At 47.7% G+C, this 20,210-nt stretch overlaps 1 protein-coding gene across 1 annotated transcript in view; it reads right to left on the bottom strand.

Annotated features, from left to right (window-relative positions):
* The window catches only part of SNX29 (sorting nexin 29), a 576,571-nt gene that overhangs the window by 175,425 nt on the left and 380,936 nt on the right, over nucleotides 1–20,210 (bottom strand). Inside the window, 1 exon segment of the mRNA XM_010850681.1 lies at nucleotides 20,015–20,096. Within this exon segment, the coding sequence (XP_010848983.1) occupies nucleotides 20,015–20,096 (82 nt within the window).

The raw sequence follows: 20,210 nt of genomic DNA, 5'->3' as shown, positions 1-20,210 counted from the left end.
GTGGAAGTGATGTGTGCCACTTCTGAGCACAAGCTTTCAGACGCAGGCACGGTCTGCCATCCTCTCTCTTCCCTCTGCCGAGAGAGCAGGATGTCCTGACTGCTGCTTTGCTTTGGATCCTGACACGCAGACGATGTGGCACCTGAACACAGCTGACCCGGGATGGATGTGTAGCGCGAGTGGGAAACAGACATGTAATACACTTAATGTTGCCCACAGCCAAGAGCTGGGGCTTACTTGTTACAACAGCATAATGAACCCTCAGCTGATCAATATATCAAAACATTAAAAATTAAAATAATTAAAAGATGATCAAACCATCTTACAAAAAATCTCTGGTCAGTGTCCAAGCCTGGGCCTGAAGGTCTTGACAGGATGCGGCTGGGGCAGGGGCCCCGTGCTCCAGCTGGATCTGGGACCGGAGGGCCCCTATCGGCCCTGCAGGAAACACCAACTCTCACGGCAGAGATGGTTGTTTGTGTCAGTGGTGTCCAAGGGTAGAAGAAAGAGCCAAAAAACCGCAGGCAGCTTTAAGAGGTGAGATGCTCACAATATAAAAGGAACTTAGCAATGAAGGGTGACTGAGGGAGCAGCAGATGCCTGACACTCGTGCAGTTCGTGTGCACACTGGGACACACGCTCTCAGAGTAAGAACTGAGATCCGCCTGGGCTTTGATCCTGGTTTCTCAACACGTGCTGAATGACCCAGCCTTCTCCTCCCTCCCGGCTCCTCCACTGTTACCTCGAGCCCCATTAATCTAAGCAACCCTCATCAGCCACCCAGCATCACTAGGCCCCCAGAGGGCCTGGTTTTAGGAGGAATTTTTTATGACCAAAAAAAAAAAACAAGTATATTTAGAATAAGCTGGCTACACTTAAGTTTAGATGATTCTGATTTTGTTGGCAACATCCACAGCACCACAGTCACAAACCAACTGAATGCGTGCTTCTTCTATCAGACCAGAAACAGGGAGGTGACCTTGGCCACATCAATGTCACGGGGCTTCTTCACAGTCTGTTGGACCTGGTGTTCGCTGGCCCTGACCTCCACAGTCAGCACAAGTGTGCCGGGAGCTTCTGCTTTCTTCATGGCCGACTGGGCGGTCAGAGGAAACTTGATGATGATGTAGTGGTCAAACATGCTTCTCCTGCTGAGCACAACAGGCCCATCCAACAGCGTGCATTTGGAGGAGGATGAGGACTACTTTAATAAAAATATTTTTAATTTTTTTTAAATTGGAGGATAATTACAATGTTGTGCTTCTGCTGTACAACAATGCAGATCAGTCATAACACAGTCATATATATATATATATATATATATATCCTTCCTCTTTATTTTATTTTTAAATATAGCTTTTCATTCAACATTGTTTATAAGATTCATTCATATTGTTGGATACAGTTATAGATCTTCATACTCCTTGCTGTCTGGTGCTCTAAGTGTGTGAATATGTCAGAGATTACTCATCTGCTTTCTGTGGCTGGGCATGTCATGGTTGTTATTTTCCTCTTATTTATGTGTGTGATTAATAAATGTTTTCCCCTTGCTAGCTGGTAACTCCACAATGAGAACAGCCTACTTTATACATTCTCATCACTGTGATTCAATCCTTAACATGGTGCCTGACGCATAACGGGAGGGAAGAGGGGCATGAAAGGAGCGGGAAGGAGGCAAGGAGGGAGAACACGTCACTAGTATGTCCAAAGACAGGACCCTACCCCCAAACACAAGGTCTGTTTCAGCAATCCAGTTAATTTCCTAGTTTCTGCTTGCTATAAGCTCCTTTCTTCCTTGCATATTTCACACTAAATTAAGCCCCCAGGCTCTTAAAGGATTCCTGCCTCTCGTTGCCAATAAAGATATTTAGATGTTATTAAGTAAAAATTTACAGGCACCAGAAGTCTCTGGCTCTCAAAAAAAGTTCCTTACTAAGATTCTAGCTGCCTGGGGAGGGGCTCTAAGACAGAATATTATCGTCCTCATGTTATTAGCACATTCAAGACAGAAAACCATCCACAATTATCTTTTCAATTTTCTTTGTAAAGTACGCCCTGGTAGGAGAAAAAAAGCAAACAAACACAAGACGAAACTCCCGCACGAGGTGGGGAACAGAAAGCGATTTTCTGGTATTGAGCTGTATGAACTGCTTGTATATTTTGGAGGTTAATCCCTTGTCATTTGTTTCATTTGTTATTATAGACAACCAGCAGGGATTTGCTGTGTGACGCAGGGAGCTCAAACCCAGTGCTCTGTGACAACCTAGATGGGAAGGATGGGATGGGAGGTGGGAAGGAGGTTCAAGAGGGAGGGGACAAATGTATACCTACGGCTGATTTATGCTGATGTACGGCAGAAGCTAACACAATACTGTAAAGCAATTATCTTCCAGTTAAACTTTTTTTAACTAAAAAAAGTACTAAGAGGGCTTCCTGGGCAGGGACTTAAGCCTTGGGCAGCGGCCATACCCTAGAGGGACCCCACCGTCCACCCCACCTCACCCAGACCCCACCCTCTTCCTTCTCCCTCTGATGGACATTGACAAGACGAAGTCACCGACTACCATGTGGGAGCAGAATTTGGCTTCTGGGATTTGTGTATTACACATCATCCTTCTAAAACTGAGTCTTTTCAGTCCTACCTGTGAGGCTCTAACTCAGTCACAGGCACAGGTGAGGCTACCTGGGGTCCTGCTCCCCTGTGACTGACCAGTTCAGAAGATGAGCTTATGACTTCACTCTGCGGAGCTTATGCTCTGTGGTGAAAGATATGAACAGCCTGGTACGAGACCCCTGCCGGCCTCACTAGCTTTTACGCCTACATGCCTTGACTCTTCATGCAAATCCTTGCTTTCCCAATGCATGCATATGCATGTCTGCCTGTTCATTCATTTAATAAATATTTATCGACAGGCGCTGGTCTAGGCCGCAGGATACAGCAGAAAAATACAACAGTGCTCGTAGAGAAAACCCAAGAAGCAGAAAGTAAGCAAGCAAGCACATAAATACACAAAAGAAAGCGCTGCAGTGTGACAGCAAGAAGGCTGCACACAGGGGACATGGGTCTGTAAAGCACCTACTATGTGCCAGGTACCATGCTGGGCCCTCTTCTTATTCTTCCACCAATCCTACATGAGAGGTGGTCAGTAGCTACATTTTACAGTCAAGGGACACAAGTGGTAAATACACACAGCTGGTAAATAAGACGGGTGGGCTTTGCCTTCTGATTCAGAGACCAAGGTGGTTAAAAAAAAAAAAGACTAGCAGAAGCCAAGTTGGCCACAACGTCTTTGTTTTTCATGAAGAGAGCAAGAGGGCCAAAGTGATGGCACTGCTACTCCTAAAAGCCAGGGCTGGAGGGGTGGGAGTCAAAAGCAGCTACTCTGTGCTTTTAGCAAGTCTCAGCAAGGATCTAGTCAGGGAGACAGGACACGCCAGGGTCCCCAGGGAGGTATGGGGATTAAATTGGGCTTTCCACCCCCAGACTCTGCCAGGTGCTTGACTGTGAATGCCCGAAAACCAGCTGTGATGTGCAGAAAATCTTAACAGTGAAAAGATTCTTGAATCTTTCCTGATATGATGGGGTATTTGAAGGAAACGTGTGCCTCTTCTTACTCCTGCAGAGGAAATCAGAACTTTCCCATTGAGGAGTTGTGTGAGTTTAAAGGAGATAGAACGTGAAGAGAACTTGGCACAGTGCCCAGTACAGGGGAAGTACTTGGCAAACAGACCTGCTCCCCTCATCAGCCACCGCTATCCTCCTCAGTTATTCTCAGCAATCATCACCAGCACCCTCATCAGTAGTCCTCATCAACCACCTTCCTCCTCGTCATCAACCATTCTCATCCGCCCCCTCCCCCACCACCATCACCACCACCATCCTCGCCTTCAACCTCATCAGTCGTTCTCATCAACCACCTTCCTCCTCATCTGTATTTCATGTCTCTCTCCTTTCTTAGGGCTTCCCTGGTGGCTCAGCTGGTAAAAAATCCACCTGCAATGTGGGAGACCTGGGTTTGATCCCTGGGTTGGGAAGATCCCCTGGAGAAGGGAAAGGCTACCCACCCCAAGTATTCTGGCCTGGAGAATTCCATGGACTGTATTGTCCATGGGGTTGCAAAGAGTCGGACTCAACTGAGCGACTTTCACTTTCTCCTTTCTTAGAGAAACTCTGTTAAGAAAGAGGCAGCATTTTTCTCTTAAAGAATACAGAACTGGAAGGTCATCTGGACCTAGGTTTGAAGGTCATGCCTGCTACCCACCAGCTGTGTCCCCTCGAGCAGGTTACCAAACTTCTCTGACCTCAGTTTACCCATCTGTAAACAAACAGGAAAATACTTTCCCTCACAGGCTGGTGGCAAGGAATCGGAATCATGTAATGAAAGGCTCAATATTAGGTGTTTACTGTTAACAGTGGCCTGTGGATCTCTTTCCCACGTGCTTTTTTCAGGTACAAATGGACAGGGTCGGGGCAGACTTGGTAACACGACTCCGTTATTTACTTCCACAGTCCAGCACGAAGCCACCGCTGCAAAATGCACCTTGCCTTCCTTTCCTTCCCAGGAGCTGAAGTGCTTGAACCTCTTTTCCCTCTAAGTCTTCGGGACCACAGCAGACCAGCAGCCCTAGAGGTGAGATTCCTCCTCTCCCCTTCCTCCACCCCATAGGACGGTCATCTCAATGTCCTTCGGGACTCCCTGAGACCCCAAATCAGCATGCTTGCTCCTTTCTCACACTCTCCTCTCTGCAGCTCCTGAAAAAAAAAGCAGCCTCCACGTGGCCGCCAACTTGAGCTGCCTCCTCCGGCTCCAGACAGAGCAGTCTGGCAGAATCTCACTCAGTGGGGAAGTCTGGCACGGAGCTGGGATTCACAGTCTCTCTGGATGCGCCTGCCGGCGGCACAAAGAGATAACCTTTAAAGGTTGGACTCAAACTGCTTTTCAGTATCTGAAGGGATAGAAGAAAAGATCCAAAACTTTCAGTGACAGCCCCTCTTCTCCCCCCAGCCGCTCCCCCAACCCCAAGCTGACTTTATTAGGAAACAAAGGCTTCGCCAAGCCCAGACCAGGGAGGAGGAAAAAACCCAAAACACAACAGCCTTAATGGTTCAAGTTCATCGGTTCAGGTGAATGCGTACTAAGCTGATGCAAGTGAAAGTGAAAGTCGCCTAGTGGAGTCCGACTCTTTGTGACCCCATGGACTATATACAGTCCATGGAATTCTCCAGGCCAGAATACTGGACTGGGTAGCCTTTCCCTTCTCCAGGAGATCTTCCCAATCCAGGGATCGAACCCAGGTCTCCCACATTGCAGGTGGATTCTTCACCAGCTGAGCCACAAGGGAAGCCCAGAATACTGCAGTGGTGATGCAAAAGCCCTCCTCATGCCAGGACAGCTCGAGTTCTAAAGATCATAAGAGAACTCACCCAAGCTAAGAGAAGCATCGACTCCCCATGCCCAGGGTTGCTGTTTCAAACACAGGAGTGAAAAAGCCGGAAACACATTCCTGCACCACAGGCCTTGGGAAAGCATTCATCACATAAACATGAATCATGACAGCTGACATCTGAACAGCTGCCTAATGATTGATCAACTGTTTCTACATCTGTCTCCCTTCACCTTGCGTGAGCATTGGGCTGGAGTGGCATCTTCCAATGAGGAAACCACAGCTTAGCATCATGCAGTTGGAGGCTCCAGACAATGGTCTGGGTCTTCTGGTCACAGGAAAACCTCGTAGTCAAGGAGGGAGGGGAAGACACTTGTGCCCAAAGACTCCAACAACTGGAATGGAAGTGGGCGTAGCCTGGGTTCCAGACTCCCTGCTGCAGAGGAAGCCATTTCTAGGACTAGGGGCCCCTGTGCACTTGTGAGTGCAAACGTGTGGGTGTCAAGACCCACAGCGTACACATCTTCCAATCCACAATGACCCCGTGAACGAAGCAGCAGCCCTGCTTAAAAGGGGAGAAAGTCGTGACTTGGACAGGATAATAGAGACCCTGTTCTAAACAGTCACCCAACTATGAACCAAGAGGCAGCTCCAGGTTCACACTTGAGGCGACCGCAGAGTCCACGTCTGGACCCCCTCTCAGATGCCCAGGAATTTCAGACTCATCATCTGCTCTCCTCTCCATGGCCGCTCTGTGTGGGTGGGTGGCCAGGCAGGCAGATAGACAGACAGACATAAAGACAAACAGACACAGCTGGTTGCAGTGCCCTGAGTCCCACTGCCCTCTGCCCCAGCCACACCAGCCTTCTAGTTCCTCTTGGTAACCAAGCCCTCTCACACCTCCAGGGCTTTGTATATGTTGTTCCTTCTGCCTAGAATATTCCTCTTTTAGTTATTAGCGAGCTCTACATCATCTTTCAGGAATGAGCAGGTATCCTCAGAGGATCTCTTTCTTGCCCCCAATTACTTGGGCCCCTTCCTGTAATCTCTGGAGCCCTGTGTAGGATTCCATCACAGTATGTACACAAATTGTAACTACTGATTCATTTGTAAATATTTTCACATTAATAGGTTTAAAGTCTCCTCTCTGTTAAGACTGTAAGCTCCATTGGGGTGGGGGGATCACATCTATAATCTGCACTGATGTATCCCTAGGACCCAACACAGTGCCTGATTCACATGAGGGCTCCTTGAATCCTCAGTGTCTGACCCTCTTAAGCCCCTCCTACTGATCTTGAACTCTCAACCCCAGCAATCAAGGTGCTGGGACTGGGACCTTGAGTGTGTAAAGGGAATCGTGGGAAAGTCTAGGGATTCCAGCTGAAGGTTTGAGCTACACTTGACCACCAAGCTCTAGAGAAACAAAACTGTTACTACAAAACATCAACCTTTGCTTTATTGACTACGCCAAAGCTTTTGACTGTGTGGATCATAACAAACTGTGGAACATTCTTCAAGAGATGGGAATACCAGACCACCTGACCTGCCTCCTGAGAAATTTGAATGCAGGTAAAGAAGCAACAGTTAGAACTGGACAAGGAACAACACACTGGTTCCAAATTGGGAAAAGAGTATGTCAGGGCTGCATACTGTCATCCTGCTTATTTAACTTATATACAGAGTACATCATGCAAAATGCCAGGCTGGATGAAGCACAAGCTGGAATCAAGATTGCTGGGAGAAATATCAATAACCTCAGATATGCAGATGACACCACCCTTATGGCAAAAAGCGAAGAAGAACTAAAGAGCCTCTTGATGAAAGTGAAAGAAGAGAGAGAAAAAGTTGGCTTAAAACTCAACATTCAGAAAACTAAGATCTTGGCATCTGGTCCCATCCCCTCATGGCAAATAGATGGGGAAACAATGGAAACAGTGAGAGACTTTATTTTCTTGGGCTCCAAAATCACTGCAGATGGTGACTGCAGCCATGAAATTAAAAGGTGCTTGCTCCTTGAAAGAAAAGCTAGAACCAACCTAGACACCATATTAAAAAGCAGAGACATTACTTTGCCAATAAAGGTCTCTCTAGTCAAAGTTGTGGTTTTTCCAGTGGTCATGTATGGATGTGAGAATTGGACTATAAAGAAAGCTGAGCACCGAAAAATTGATACTTTTAAACTGTGGTGTTGGAGAAGACTCTTGAGAGTTCCTTGGACTGCAAGGAGATCCAACCAGTCCATTCTGAAGGAGATCAGCCCCGGGATTTCTTTGGAAGGAATGATGCTAAAGCTGAAACTCCAGTACTTTGGCCACCTCATGCAAAGAGTTGACTCATTGGAAAAGACTCTGATGCTGGGAGGGATTGGGGGCAGGAGGAGAAGGGGATGACAGAGGATGAGATGGCTGGATGGCATCACCGACTCAATGGACATGAGTTTGAGCCAAGCTCCGGGAGTTGGTGATGGACAGGGAAGCCTGGCGTGCTGCAGTCCATGGGGTCGCAAAGAGCTGGACACGACTGAGCGACTAAACTGAACTACTACACCACAAGACTGAATAATACCTGGGCGGGTAAAACTTTTGGAACCAAGGTTGGGCCAGTTAACCACTGAAGAGGAAAGTTGCCTGAATAATGAAAAACTGAGGCAGGGTTGACCTTGAATGACAAGGGGAATGATCCAGGAGGGACTGATTGTTTAGGGAGAAGTTTTATAAGAAATGCAAAATAAGAACTCAGGGCCTATCAGGATATACTACAATTGAAGAACTGGAGTCAAGAGTATGAAGTCAAGATGTCAGATGGCAGGCCTCCCACTAGAAAGATTCATTTGTAGGTTCATGTATTGGTTTATTCATCTATCCATCCATCCATTCATCCATCCAGTATGCAATGAGCTTGCCTCCTCTGCTCAAGTCACTGGGGACACTGCAGTGAACAGAACTGACAGTCAGCTGTGCTTTGTGGAGCTGACCTCCTGGGTCTGCAGCAGGTCACAGCCTGCATACAGTGGCACATGTGGGTCTGGGTCTAGACCTCAGGGGCTGGGTCCAGGTTAGGGATACTAATATGGTAGCCATGGCCATGCTGACTGCATGAGAACCATGGCATCAACCTGAGTGGTTTCTGCTAAATCACCATGACATGGGATGAGAGGCTGGGGTACCCCTGATGCTCTGATCCTCGACCCCCCACCCCCCACCCAGGTGAGGGGCAAGTCCTCAGTCTCTTAACTCTGCCAGTTGCAAAGTGCCCAGAGGGAAGGAACTCCATCTAAGACGTGAAGGCTGGCGGTCAGTCAGCATGCATGTGTTAGTCACTCAGTCGTATCCCATGGACTGTGGCCCGCCAGGCTCTTCTGTCCATGTGATTCTCAGGCAAGAATACTGGAGTGGGCTGCCATTCCCTTCTCCAGTCAGTGTATTGGCTGCTGTTTGCACTCACATCCTCAAGACGGACGGATGGGTACTTGTGTGCCCACTTCTCATGCTGGGGCAGCAAAACCAGCAATGACAGAGAGCAGCTAAAGGGCCTTTTCCCATACAGACCAGCAGGACCTGACAGCTAAGCTCTCACAAACTTACAAGCATGGAAAGCGGCCTCAGAGGTCAACTGGTCCCTCCTGCATGGGACAAGGGTCAAGTGTGGCTGGGGGATAAAGATCAGCATTTGGAAGCACCACCCTGCCTCGAAGGGCTCTTCATTGTTCCATCTTATTCATAGTAAGTAAGTAGTCAGTGACCAAGACTGTATCTCTGTCACTTACAAGGACATCCTTAGCACCAAGCCTGATGCAAGCCAGCTGGATAGACAAACAGACACAAAGAATACAGGGTCAGGCCAAAACCGTTTCTCTCTCACTTCCACTCATTGGTCTCCATTCAGTCCTCTAGAGACAGCTGGGAGTCCAGGTAAAAACCTGGGACTTGGGGTGGGGAGGCCAACAGCGAATCTTTCGTTTGACCTTGGACAAGTTACTTCCTAACCATTCTGAACATGTCTTTCTCCACCCCAAAAATGGAAAGAAAGTCTACAGGATCTCAGGACTGTTGCAACAGTGAAATGAAATAAACATAAGCACTTCATCAGGTAAACCAGGAGCCTCCTGATTCCCAAGATTTGGAGATCAGGAAAAAAAGAACAAACAATAATTCTCATAATAAAGTTAAAAGATAAGCAAGAGACCAGGAAAAAGAATTACCATCCAGAGGACTCGCATGAATTGACCAAAAAAGTGATGAGCAATTTCACAGAAAAATGGGGGAAGGATACAAACAGGTAATTCACAAAAAGAAAAGAAAAAGGAAAAAAAAAAGGCAAATTAAAGCACAGACAACCGCAAACTCACAAATAATTAGGAAAATGCAAGTTCCAACATCACGTAAACATTTTTTTTTTTCCTCTATCAGATTGGTACAATTTTAAAGACTGATGATACCCAAGGTTGGCAAGGACATGGGGACAAAACATTCCTTTATTTTGTTGGTGTGATTGACAACTGGTTCAGCCTTTTAGGAGAGCAATTTGGCTGGGCCTTTTTTTTTTTTTTAAAGTATATATTTTTCAACTCAGCAAAGCCACTTCTAGTCATTTATCCTACGGAATTACTTACAATGTGTATGAAGAGGTCTACACCATACAAGGACAATTCCGGCAGTTTGGTTTGCAATGGTTGGGAAATAAAACAATTGAAATGTCCATCAGGAGAACAGTTACATAAACAATGCTTCCTTCATACTGGAAAATAACTCTGCGGAAGCTTAAAAAGAGTGAGGAGAAGAGAGGTCTATTTACTGCGAGAGGAGAGCACGTATCTTATATTCCATTTTTTCCCAAGAAGAACAATAAACACCTGATAAAAACCACAGTAGGATTTAATGGCACCACGCAAAGCAGAGGTTCTCCGTCCCGGGGGATGTTGGCCATGTCTGGGGACATTTTGTGTCATCACAGGTGGGGAGAGGGGACAGTGACACTAGGCAGAGGCCAGGGTGCAGCTCGGTGTCCTGCAGGCACACGTGAGGCCCCACCCCAAGGAGCTGCGGTTGTTCAGTCACTCAGTCATGTCCGACTCTTTTGCAACCCCACGGATTGTAGCCTGCCAGGTTCCTCTGTCCATGGAATTTTCAGGAAAGAATACTGGAGTGGGTTGCCATTTCCTTGTCCAGGGGATCTTCCCAACCCAGGCATTGAACTCACGTCTGCTGCATTGGCAGGCTGCTTCTTTACCACTGAGCTACCACAGAAGCCTACAACAAGTTATTATCTGGCCCCAAATGTCAACTGTGCTACAGATGAGAAACTCTGGTGCAGAGATACTTAACTGTCACCAAACTGGCTCCTGAATCAACCGCAGGCTATGAGCAGCCTGTAGCCTTTGAGGGCCACGTGCTCTTTGGGCCAGTCTGACCCCATCCCCCCAGTAAGAGCACACTTATTTTGGGAGGAAGCACCCACTCCCACTGGCCTGCAGTTTTGTGAGGAGGTATGCAAGCATGGCGCCCAGGCGGACACAGAGACTGGCAGACAAGGGGCACGGCCGCCATCATCAAGAGGCTCAGATCTAGGACCCTTGTCAGAACTGGGGAGGGGAGAACAGAGGCCTTTCCTATGGGGGCAGCTGAGCTGAGGGGACACAAGCCTGAAGCTGCCCACTGACCTCCTGCCACCACAGCCTGGCTGTGAACGGAGCCAGCAAAGAGAGCAAGACGACCCTCCCCAAAGAGTGGAGGTGGAGCCCTCAAGCCCGTGAGTTCCTGGAGTTCAAGCCATGCCCGTCCTTGGTCTTTTCTATTAGGCAGTCAATGAATGTCCTTCGTTTCTGACGCTGGATCGAGCTGGATTTCTATCTCCTATAAGGAAGAGAGTGCTGGGGCAGATCAGGAATTAATGTCCTGTTTAGAAGAATCAGGTGGTCAGTTGGTGGTTTAGTCGCTAAGTCGTGTCCAACTTTTGTGACCCAATGGACTGTAGCCACCCTGGGCTCCTCTGTCCATGGGATTTTCCAGGCAAGATTACTGGAGTGGGGTGCCATTTCCTTCTCCGGGGGATCTTCCCAACCCAGAGATCGAACCCAGGTCTCTTAGATTGCAGGCAGATTCTTAACCACCCGAGCCACCCACGTTGTCCCAGTTTGAGGATCCCTGGCCTGGATGTGAAGGGGGTTCGCGTGCCAGGATCGGGCTGGGTCCTGCCACAGAGGTGGCTGTGTTGGACACCCTGTTATCCCATTCTCTGAGACTACTCAGATTCACCCTCCACTTCGAGCCCTTGTACCAAGACATGGCTCCCCATGGAAATCTGTCCACAAGTGACCAAGCACAGGGACCAGCAAACAAAAGCATCCAGGGGAACCAGGGCTTCTCAACTGTGACACTGCTGATACCCTGCGTTAGATCATAGTCGTGGGGGCTGTCCTGTGTGTTACAGGGTGTTGAGCCGCATTCCAAGCACCCAACCCTCTCCATTGTCTAGCACAAGACAAGTGTAGGCAGGTTTACAGTGATAGCTCCTGGTGATGGGAAGAAGAGACGTCTGAGCTGACTCTGAGTCGGAGATCCTCAAGCCTTGAGACCAGAATTGTTCTCAGGCATATGGAGAAAACCACAGAAACACAGCAGGGCAGAAACTGGTGCAGAGGGCCAAACCACGCCCAGAAATCCAAGACCACAGTGAGATAAAGCAGGTACTCTTCCCCCTTCTTACCCATTCCACTTGGAAAACAACTTTCTGGCAAAAAAAAAAAAAATTCTCACTGTCAACAGGAACACTCTGTGATTTGTATGGTGAAGGAGGATGCTTTCTTGCTTGTTTGGGTTAATTTAGGGGGCACCGGTATATGATTTTACAGATATTGATGAAAAGCAGTAAAGTTCATAAGAATAAAAATAGCACCAACCAATTAGCTCTGTACCATATTAACTCTGCAATAGAACAATAATTGGTCATTAAAAAGCTTAGGTGAGTATTACGAGGAGTGACTAGGTAATTGTGCCAGGAAACACCATTTTCCCAGCAGCAGGGATCCTCCAATTTCCAACAACATGCCACTGGCAGGCAGCTTGGGGCTGTCGCATTTGCATGCAATTAGGACTTCCAGGAGAAAAAGTGCCCCCCCTCCACTTTAACCTGATTCTTTCATTTTGCCTTTCTCCAAAGCTCAGAGAAGAAAGTCTGCAGCCAAATGGAGAGAACGGGGAATACCAAGAAGCCGTCCAGTGACTGAAGATGGAAAACATTCGCTGATCTGTGGTTTGCAGAACTTTTCTTCCCAGGGCAGAAGAAAGCTGAGCTGCTTTCTTCTCTGAGGCAAGAACTAAGAATGGGCAAGGACTAAGAAAGGGCTGTCTGCCTGCGGGGTCCTGGTTTCTGCTCCCGAGCAGTTCAAGGCTGGGGAGACTTTTTGCCCAGGCTGGGACCCCACTCTCTCTTCTCAGGAGACCAACAGAAGTGATGCAAAGGAGTCTCTCATAAAACGACAAACTTCAGACTTCTGAAAAGCAATAGCCAGACAGGAAAGTGGCTTTGTCCAGATTTCTGTTTTCACCAGAACTCTCCCTTCAGACCAGGGAACAGAAAAGGAGCAGCTGGCTGGGACTGGGGAACCAGAAAAAGGGAATTACTGCAGCAAAACAGATTCATATCTTAGCCAAGTTTTTCTTTCTTCCGTTCTGTTTCTCTAATGGTGAGGCTGAAGATGGCCTAAGGCAAACATGCTGAAGAAGGCCCATTCAGCAGTGTTCAGGGCACTACAGGTAAAGGGAAGGACTTCCATACCTCTCCTTCCTTTTTTATGTAATAATTTCCACACTGCCTCACTTGGAAAAAAAGGAATCTAGCTCCTTGCAGCCTCTAAGGAGGCTGAGGTGGAGTCCATGATCAAGTAGATGCTAAATAAAGGCTCTTCCAATCACGCAGACGAGCCCAGAGACATTCAACAGGGGGAATCCCTTCTGTGTTTACCTTCAGGTCTAATTGTTGATCACAAGTCAAGCAGTTCTTAGATCACTAAGGGCAGCGTTTGCAGGGTAGCTGTGTGCCAGGCACTGTGCCAACCGCTTTATCTGTCATCCTCTGTTGTCACTTTGTAAAGTGAGTGGATGGATGCCCGTCCCTCCCACCGGTATCTCTCTCTGCAGCCCTTCTATCGCGAGATTGTTATATTTAGCTGGTAGCGTCTGTCCCCTCTAGATTGTGAAGGTGGGAGGGTAAATGCAATGTCAAGCCTTGCTCTGCAGCATTTAACACGTACCTGGCATCTAGTTGACCCTCCATCCACAGCTTTGGGATAAAGGAATTATGCTACAAAAGGAAAAATCATAAAGTTCCGCCTGTTTGAGAAGATAAAAGCAGTAACGGAGAATAATAGTGACTTGAGTGTCCAAGGGGAGGAGAACAGGCCTTTTTGGTTTGGCTTTTTGTTTTCCACCTGTATCAGGCTTTCCCAGAAGCCTTGAGCATCCCAGGAACAGCAGGAGGTGAATGTGCTGTAATCCCCAGAGGTGCCTGCCTCTGTGGTGTAGAAAGTTCTCCGGGAAGGAGAGAGCAAAAACAGAGGCCATGGCTCCCACAGCTTCGCTTATCATGCGGCACAGACACCAACCTGGCTGGAAGGAAACTCAGAAATCAAACGACCCACTGCCAGGCTCCCAGCAGTGTGGGGGGAGGGACCTAACGTGAACCCCTTTGTCCTGTGTCCCCCACCCCTGGAACGTAACCCACGAGGGCAGAGGCTTCTGATCAGCCCATGTTACTGTGGCTGCCATGCCCATTTCTGTGCTGGGCTCCAACATCTCATCTTTCTCTGCTTAATGAATTCCTCCCTCTCTGCACAGCTACTGACTCAGAAAGTATAAAGATGGAACCGCGGCTAAAAGCAAACTTGAAGGCCTGAGGGGTAAACCATCTTAGCACAGAGATGAAAAGGGCTGAAGCACCCAAAGACTGAGGTACAAAAGCATCGCCATCCTCCTATGCAGCCCACCAGACCCTGTGATCTTTTATTAATACAAAAAAATCACGGATCTTCACTGTACGGCATATATAAATATGCTCTGCCAGGATAAACCTTGAAAACTCCTGCCTTTGCTGCGTGATATCCTTCAGGGGGTGCGGGAACCCCAAAACTGAATGAGTCTTCCTGGGACACCATCTTTACTCCAAGTCAAGAGAGCCCCGCTGTGGTCCCCAGGAAAGGGGGCTTATTCTAGAACAAAAACGCTGGTGAAACAAAGCAATTGTCATTACAAAGGAAATCTGGGCAAGTGGAATACGGTACCGTAGCCAGTGCTTCTGGTGGTGAAATTCAAAGGCTGAAATGAACGCCATGGAGAGGACTGATTTCAACTGTATTTATGCTACTGGTGCTTTTCAAAGGGAAAGAGCTAAGGATTCAGAGAATAAGTGGATTGATGTATTAGTTCATGCCAATTCGGTGGCTGTAATGTTGGCTTAAGGAAAAAAAAAAATAGGTGGGTTGTTTTAAGGTCTAACATGCCTTTGTAAATACTACGGTAGGATATTAAGACAGAGGACCACAAATTTGTTTGGAAGTTGGGGTATTTGGGGAATAAGAGCAAACGCTTGCAAAAGTATAAACTAGGAACTAATTGATAAATGACAGATGTAACCATGTCACGTGGAAGGGACAGAAAGTCAAACCCCACCAGCACAACTGTGTGTTAACACACACACAGAAACTAACCAAGACCAGTTAGTAAATAGGGCTTCGTTTTGTTTTTCCATTCTGTTTGTTGCTGTTTAATCATTTTGTCTTTGGCACGTGTCTGCAGGCAGCCAAGCATTGTAACAGGGGCCAGAAGTAAGAAATCTTCATAGAACAAAAACTTAAGTTGGGAAAGTTCTGGACATCAATTTTACTTTTGTCCTGAAACCTGGCCAAAGGCTGCCACTTCTTTCTTTTATGCCAGAGCACAACCTCAGCGCCCACCTCGGGACATGGGAACACAGCATGGAAACTGCAGTGTTCAGAGACACAAATCCTTTCAAATAACTTGCATTCAGTCCTATCAAGGGACTACAGTGCTTCTGGCCAGAAACCTGTGTGCAAAATACACACCCAGACCCCTTCTACAAACAAGCGGTGAGAGCCAGGGAACTACGAGCAGCTGGAGAACCAGTTTAGCTCCTCCTCTGTGGTCAGAAGTATCCCAGTTCCCAAGCGTCCAGGCAGGCTTGGGGACCCTGCTGCTGCTCAAACAAGAGCAGTCACGGCCAATAGGCATCCACTTTAACAATTTTCCAAAGCAAACCCACCACAGGCCCCTCTCGGCTTTGCAGGACTCTAATGTGTGTTCTGCAGGGAGCTTGGAGTGGCGGCACAGGGCATCCCTGGCTTAGTCGTAGGGGGGCCTTGGTCCACGGTCTCAGGGATGCAGGCGGCTATCCACACAGGCAAGTTCCTGGTCAAGCTGGGTCCTTCCGAGGCAACTGGCCAATCTGCTCCCTGGATTGCTAAAGCTGGACTCCACCCACATTTATAGAATCTGTGCAAACTGGTACCTTGTCCGGAAATGCTTTGGGGTCTAAACATCATGGGTATTTTATTTTTATTATTTTTTATAATTACTATTGGCTGCACCATGTGGCATGTGGAACTTCCCCAACCAGAGATCGAACTTGTGCCCCCTGCAGCAGAAGCACAGAGTCTTAACCACCGGACCACTAGGGAATATCTGGAAATCATGTTTCTGACTGAGCTGCTTCTCTGTGTCCTGTTTCCCCATATATAAAATGGGGAGAATAAGCGCTTGCTACCCCACAGAGTTGCTGTGAGGACTGAATGAGCTGCTTTATGTAACACATAGGCCAGTGAGAGGTGGCATTTCCCAAGTGTTATTCATTCACGTGTCACCGTCCTAAACTTCTTGCTGTTTTCACTATCATACATCTAGTATTTTTCTTTAAACTGAATCATTTTCTTTCTCAAGTTTATTTTAAAAGGAAACTGCACATCACCATGCTAAATGGAAAAACAGAATCCCATGCAGGCAGCACTAGTGGTAAAGAACATACCTGCCCAGGCAGGAGATGTAAGAGATGCAGGTTTGATCCCTGGATCAGGAAGATCCCCTGGAGGAGGGCATGGCAACCCACTCCAGTGTTCTTGCCTGGGAAATCCCATGGACAGAGGAGCCTGGCTACAGTCCATAGGGTCGCAGAGAGTCAAACACAACTAAAGTCAGACATGACTGAAGCAACTTAGCAAGCATGCCAGCCATAAGTAGAAGGCAGGCATAAAGTTGTATTATTTTTATAATACCTACAATAAAAGAAAACAATGTAGCTCAGTGAGATCGAGTCTGCTGCCTGTCGGAGGTGTTAATCCTGGGTCTTCCTCAGTCTCTGCTAAAAGGCTAGACTAGAGTGCGTTCAAGGCCCCGTGGCCACAGGGAGACTTCTTCTACATCATTGCCAGTGATTGAGGAGCTATAAGACCAGTGGTCGTCGCCCTGCAGAACCTGTCACAGGATGCCCGATTTCTGTCACTCCAAAACTTCACTAAGCACAGATAGGACGACACAGAAGACCACCTAGCTTCCTGCCACTCCAGGAGAGACTGATCTAAATGGTCCCCATCCGGCACTTCCTGTGATGATGGGAATGTTCTGTGTCTACGTTGTCCAATGTGGCAGCCACCAGCCTCACGTGGCTATGAAGCACCTGAAGCGCGGATGGCGCGTCTGAGGGACTCAAGTTAAATTTCAATTAAGTCAAATTTAAATGGCCACATGAGGCTAGTGGCTGTTGGACTGGACAGCGCAGATCTGCTGGAAAAGCTACACATGCTGTTCCTTTCGTCTGGGCTCTTCAAATGGACTCAAGTTCCTTTTTATGGTTATGCACTTAGCTTCCTTGGAGGGAGATCTTAAGTAAACCTGAGAGTGATCTGCCACAGGGATGCAACAGGGCATCGTCTGCCATGTCCTCTATTATCGTTTAGTCTAAAGTCCCATAGCGACATTTCTTTTAGAGCTCTTTGAGGAACTGACATATCTTCTTCCAGTTAGTGATGGACTTACCCAAAATAGCTACATTTCCATTTTCACACTGGCTGCCAGGAAGCAGAAAGGGAAACTTTCAAACTAATGAGAGCAACCATGTAGGCTCTCATTATAAATATATATATATATATGTATATCTATATGTGTGATTTCCAGTGTTCCCTTAATGAAAGTGCTCTTAGTTTACATTTACTCTGATTTTGATATTGTATTTCTTCTATTTTATCACTCCTTTCTGAGTTTCTCTAGAAATTATCTGAAATCCTTTGTGGAATTATATAAAATGTATTTTTAAGCTAGTAAAAATAAAGTCCAACGGTACCACTATTTTAAATGAGTCACCCTCTCTCCAATTATCATTATCGTTTAAAAAACAACAAAGTCAAAGCAAAGCACACTGTAACAAAGCCTTTCTCAAAAGCTTCCAGCCACATGCTCAGAGTCTGTTCTTGAGGCACTGACCGGAAGCACTGTTTGCTAAAAGGAGAGAGACAGTTGCCTTCCAGAAATGCTGCTCCATACTACTCCAAGACCAGAGGGGATTTTCAGAGAGCCCGCAGCATGGGATGGAGCTGCTCTGGGTGATGCGAGGCCTGCCAGGCCCGCGGCTCCATGTGATCTGGGCCTCGACCTCTGCACAATGGGCTGGATCACACCCAGGAAAGCTCTGGAAACTCTGGTCAAGCACAGGGCGACTGCAGCTCGAACGCCGCCGTGACCAGTGTGGGAACAATCTCCCGGGCGATGGCACATGTGCTGTGTCCGTCTCGTTCGTAACAGACTTCTGGTCACTGAAAACGGCCCTGTGACTTGCCGGGGTGAGGTGGGGGAGGAGTCAGGAACGAAAGGTCAAGGAAACCTCTCCAGGGAGCTCGCATTTTAATTTTGCTCTAAAATAAAGCTGTCTGCTTCCCTCTCTTCCTCCTCCAGGCAACACCCCCAGCTTTCTGACGATCGCAAGGCAGAAGTTACAGGACATTCAAATAAGAGGATGTCTTCTTGGTTTGGTTTGGGATAAAAAAGGAGAAGAGGACATTCAGAAATCTGTCATCTCCAATTCTCTTTTCAACCCAGAGCTGAGAGCATCGCGAACACAAAGATTCCCTAATATTTACTAAAGTGCTATCATCGCCCGGCCAAACAAGCAAACTAACATGATGTTCTAGTGCAAACTTCCTTGCCAAACTCTAGCTCATCTGTCCAGAAGATTTCAGGTGAGAGGCGTGTAGCACGCTCAGGCCCATCCCTACAGAACCCACGCCCACTGCCAGTCCTGCCATCAGTGACCAAAGGCAGCGGCCAAGTCAGAAGATGAGAGACTAATCTCAAGTGCCTACTAGGCACCATGTATTCCTCGTCCCGACAAAAGCTTTCCAAAGTGAGCATTATTATGATTTCCATTTTACAGATAAGGAAACTGATCTTTACCTAAGCCATAAAAGTGAGACCAGGGCCCCTATTCCCAAGTTCAGCATCCTTTCAGCCCTACCCCAGTCTCCTGGAGAAATGCCTTAATAGCTGAGAAAACTTCAACGGTCAATTCCCCACTAAGAAAAATGACAAAACAAAACAAAACCAAGGTTTTCACAGAGCTCGTGGGAATAAGAACAAAACCTAATGAAAGCTGTTGTGATACAAGATGACAGTGGGGCCAGAAACAGTTAAGAGTCAAAGCTGAAAACCAAACAGCCCCAGCACAAAACACCAATGGCTGGAGTTCAGTTAAGAAGAGAAAGATGAAAGAAAGAAAGAGGGTAAGTAGGCAGGGCTGGAAAAGACATCAGAAAATCAGAGAAAAGACGGAAAACCAGGGTCCCAATTGTTGGGGCAAAATCAGCTCTAAAGCAAAGGTTCCCCTTGTCCCAGACACTCAATCCCCAACTGGGTGTAGGCTGGCCGGCTCCACCCCAGGAGGCAAATTGAACATCACCTGACAACTGTCTGTTGCCCCTTCTCTTCACCGAGTGGCCTGGTTTTCATCTGCGGTGTTGCCTTGCCCCTCCCTCAGTAACAAGGTCAGATGAGGTTAACTCCAACCCCCTTGCCAGTGGAGGTGAGGGGGTCACATGATTTGAACCTGGCCCATCACAGAAGTCCATCACTCCACCCCTGGGTTCAGGGATGTGCCTGGGATCCAAGACAGACCCTTGAGAGATGCCCAGACTGGCTGAGAGTCTGATGCTTCCGGGAGCCGCCTGGTCCATCTACAGAGAGAACTAGCCTGAAAAGGATGCCCTGGCAGAGGAAACAGGAGGAAACAGTGGCAGCTTCCTGACCACGGGTCCAGCCGAGCCTGAGGCCAGACCCACGCCTGGACGCTTCAGTTGTAACAAAGCCATCAACGCCCTGCTTTTCTGCTCAAGCAGCCTGAGCTGAGTGGTCACAGCCACACTAGGACCCCCGGCCAGCATGAGGAAGCACCCCCAGCCTGATGGAAGGACTGCTGCCTCGGGGAGGTTGGGCAGGTAGATGCTGGTGTTAGGACGCTGTGGCTTCTCTGTACGGCACTCCACACTCCACCACCAAGATGTAAAAGCTCCAGAGAGTAACAAGCAAGTGTGGGCTCTGCCCTGGCAGTGGCGTCGAAATGAAAACCAGGTAATTACCTGATACACGTGGAAGGCATTGGCAGCTTTGCCCCGGAGAAACACTGACGGGATCCAGACGTTGATCAGAGCTCGGTTTGATCTAAACAGAAGAAAGATCGAAACTGGTCATTTCAATTTACCAAAAAAGGGAGGAAGCTATTAATTTTCTCCTCTAAGAGGCACACCATGTATGTCAGCATGTATTACGCTCGAC

This window comes from Bison bison, unplaced genomic scaffold, assembly GCF_000754665.1.
Source record: "Bison bison bison isolate TAMUID 2011002044 unplaced genomic scaffold, Bison_UMD1.0 scf7180017864293, whole genome shotgun sequence".
In the NCBI taxonomy this organism is placed as follows: domain Eukaryota; kingdom Metazoa; phylum Chordata; class Mammalia; order Artiodactyla; family Bovidae; genus Bison; species Bison bison.
Note: the sequence above shows the minus strand (reverse complement) of the source record. Positions and strands in the feature narration are given on the sequence as shown.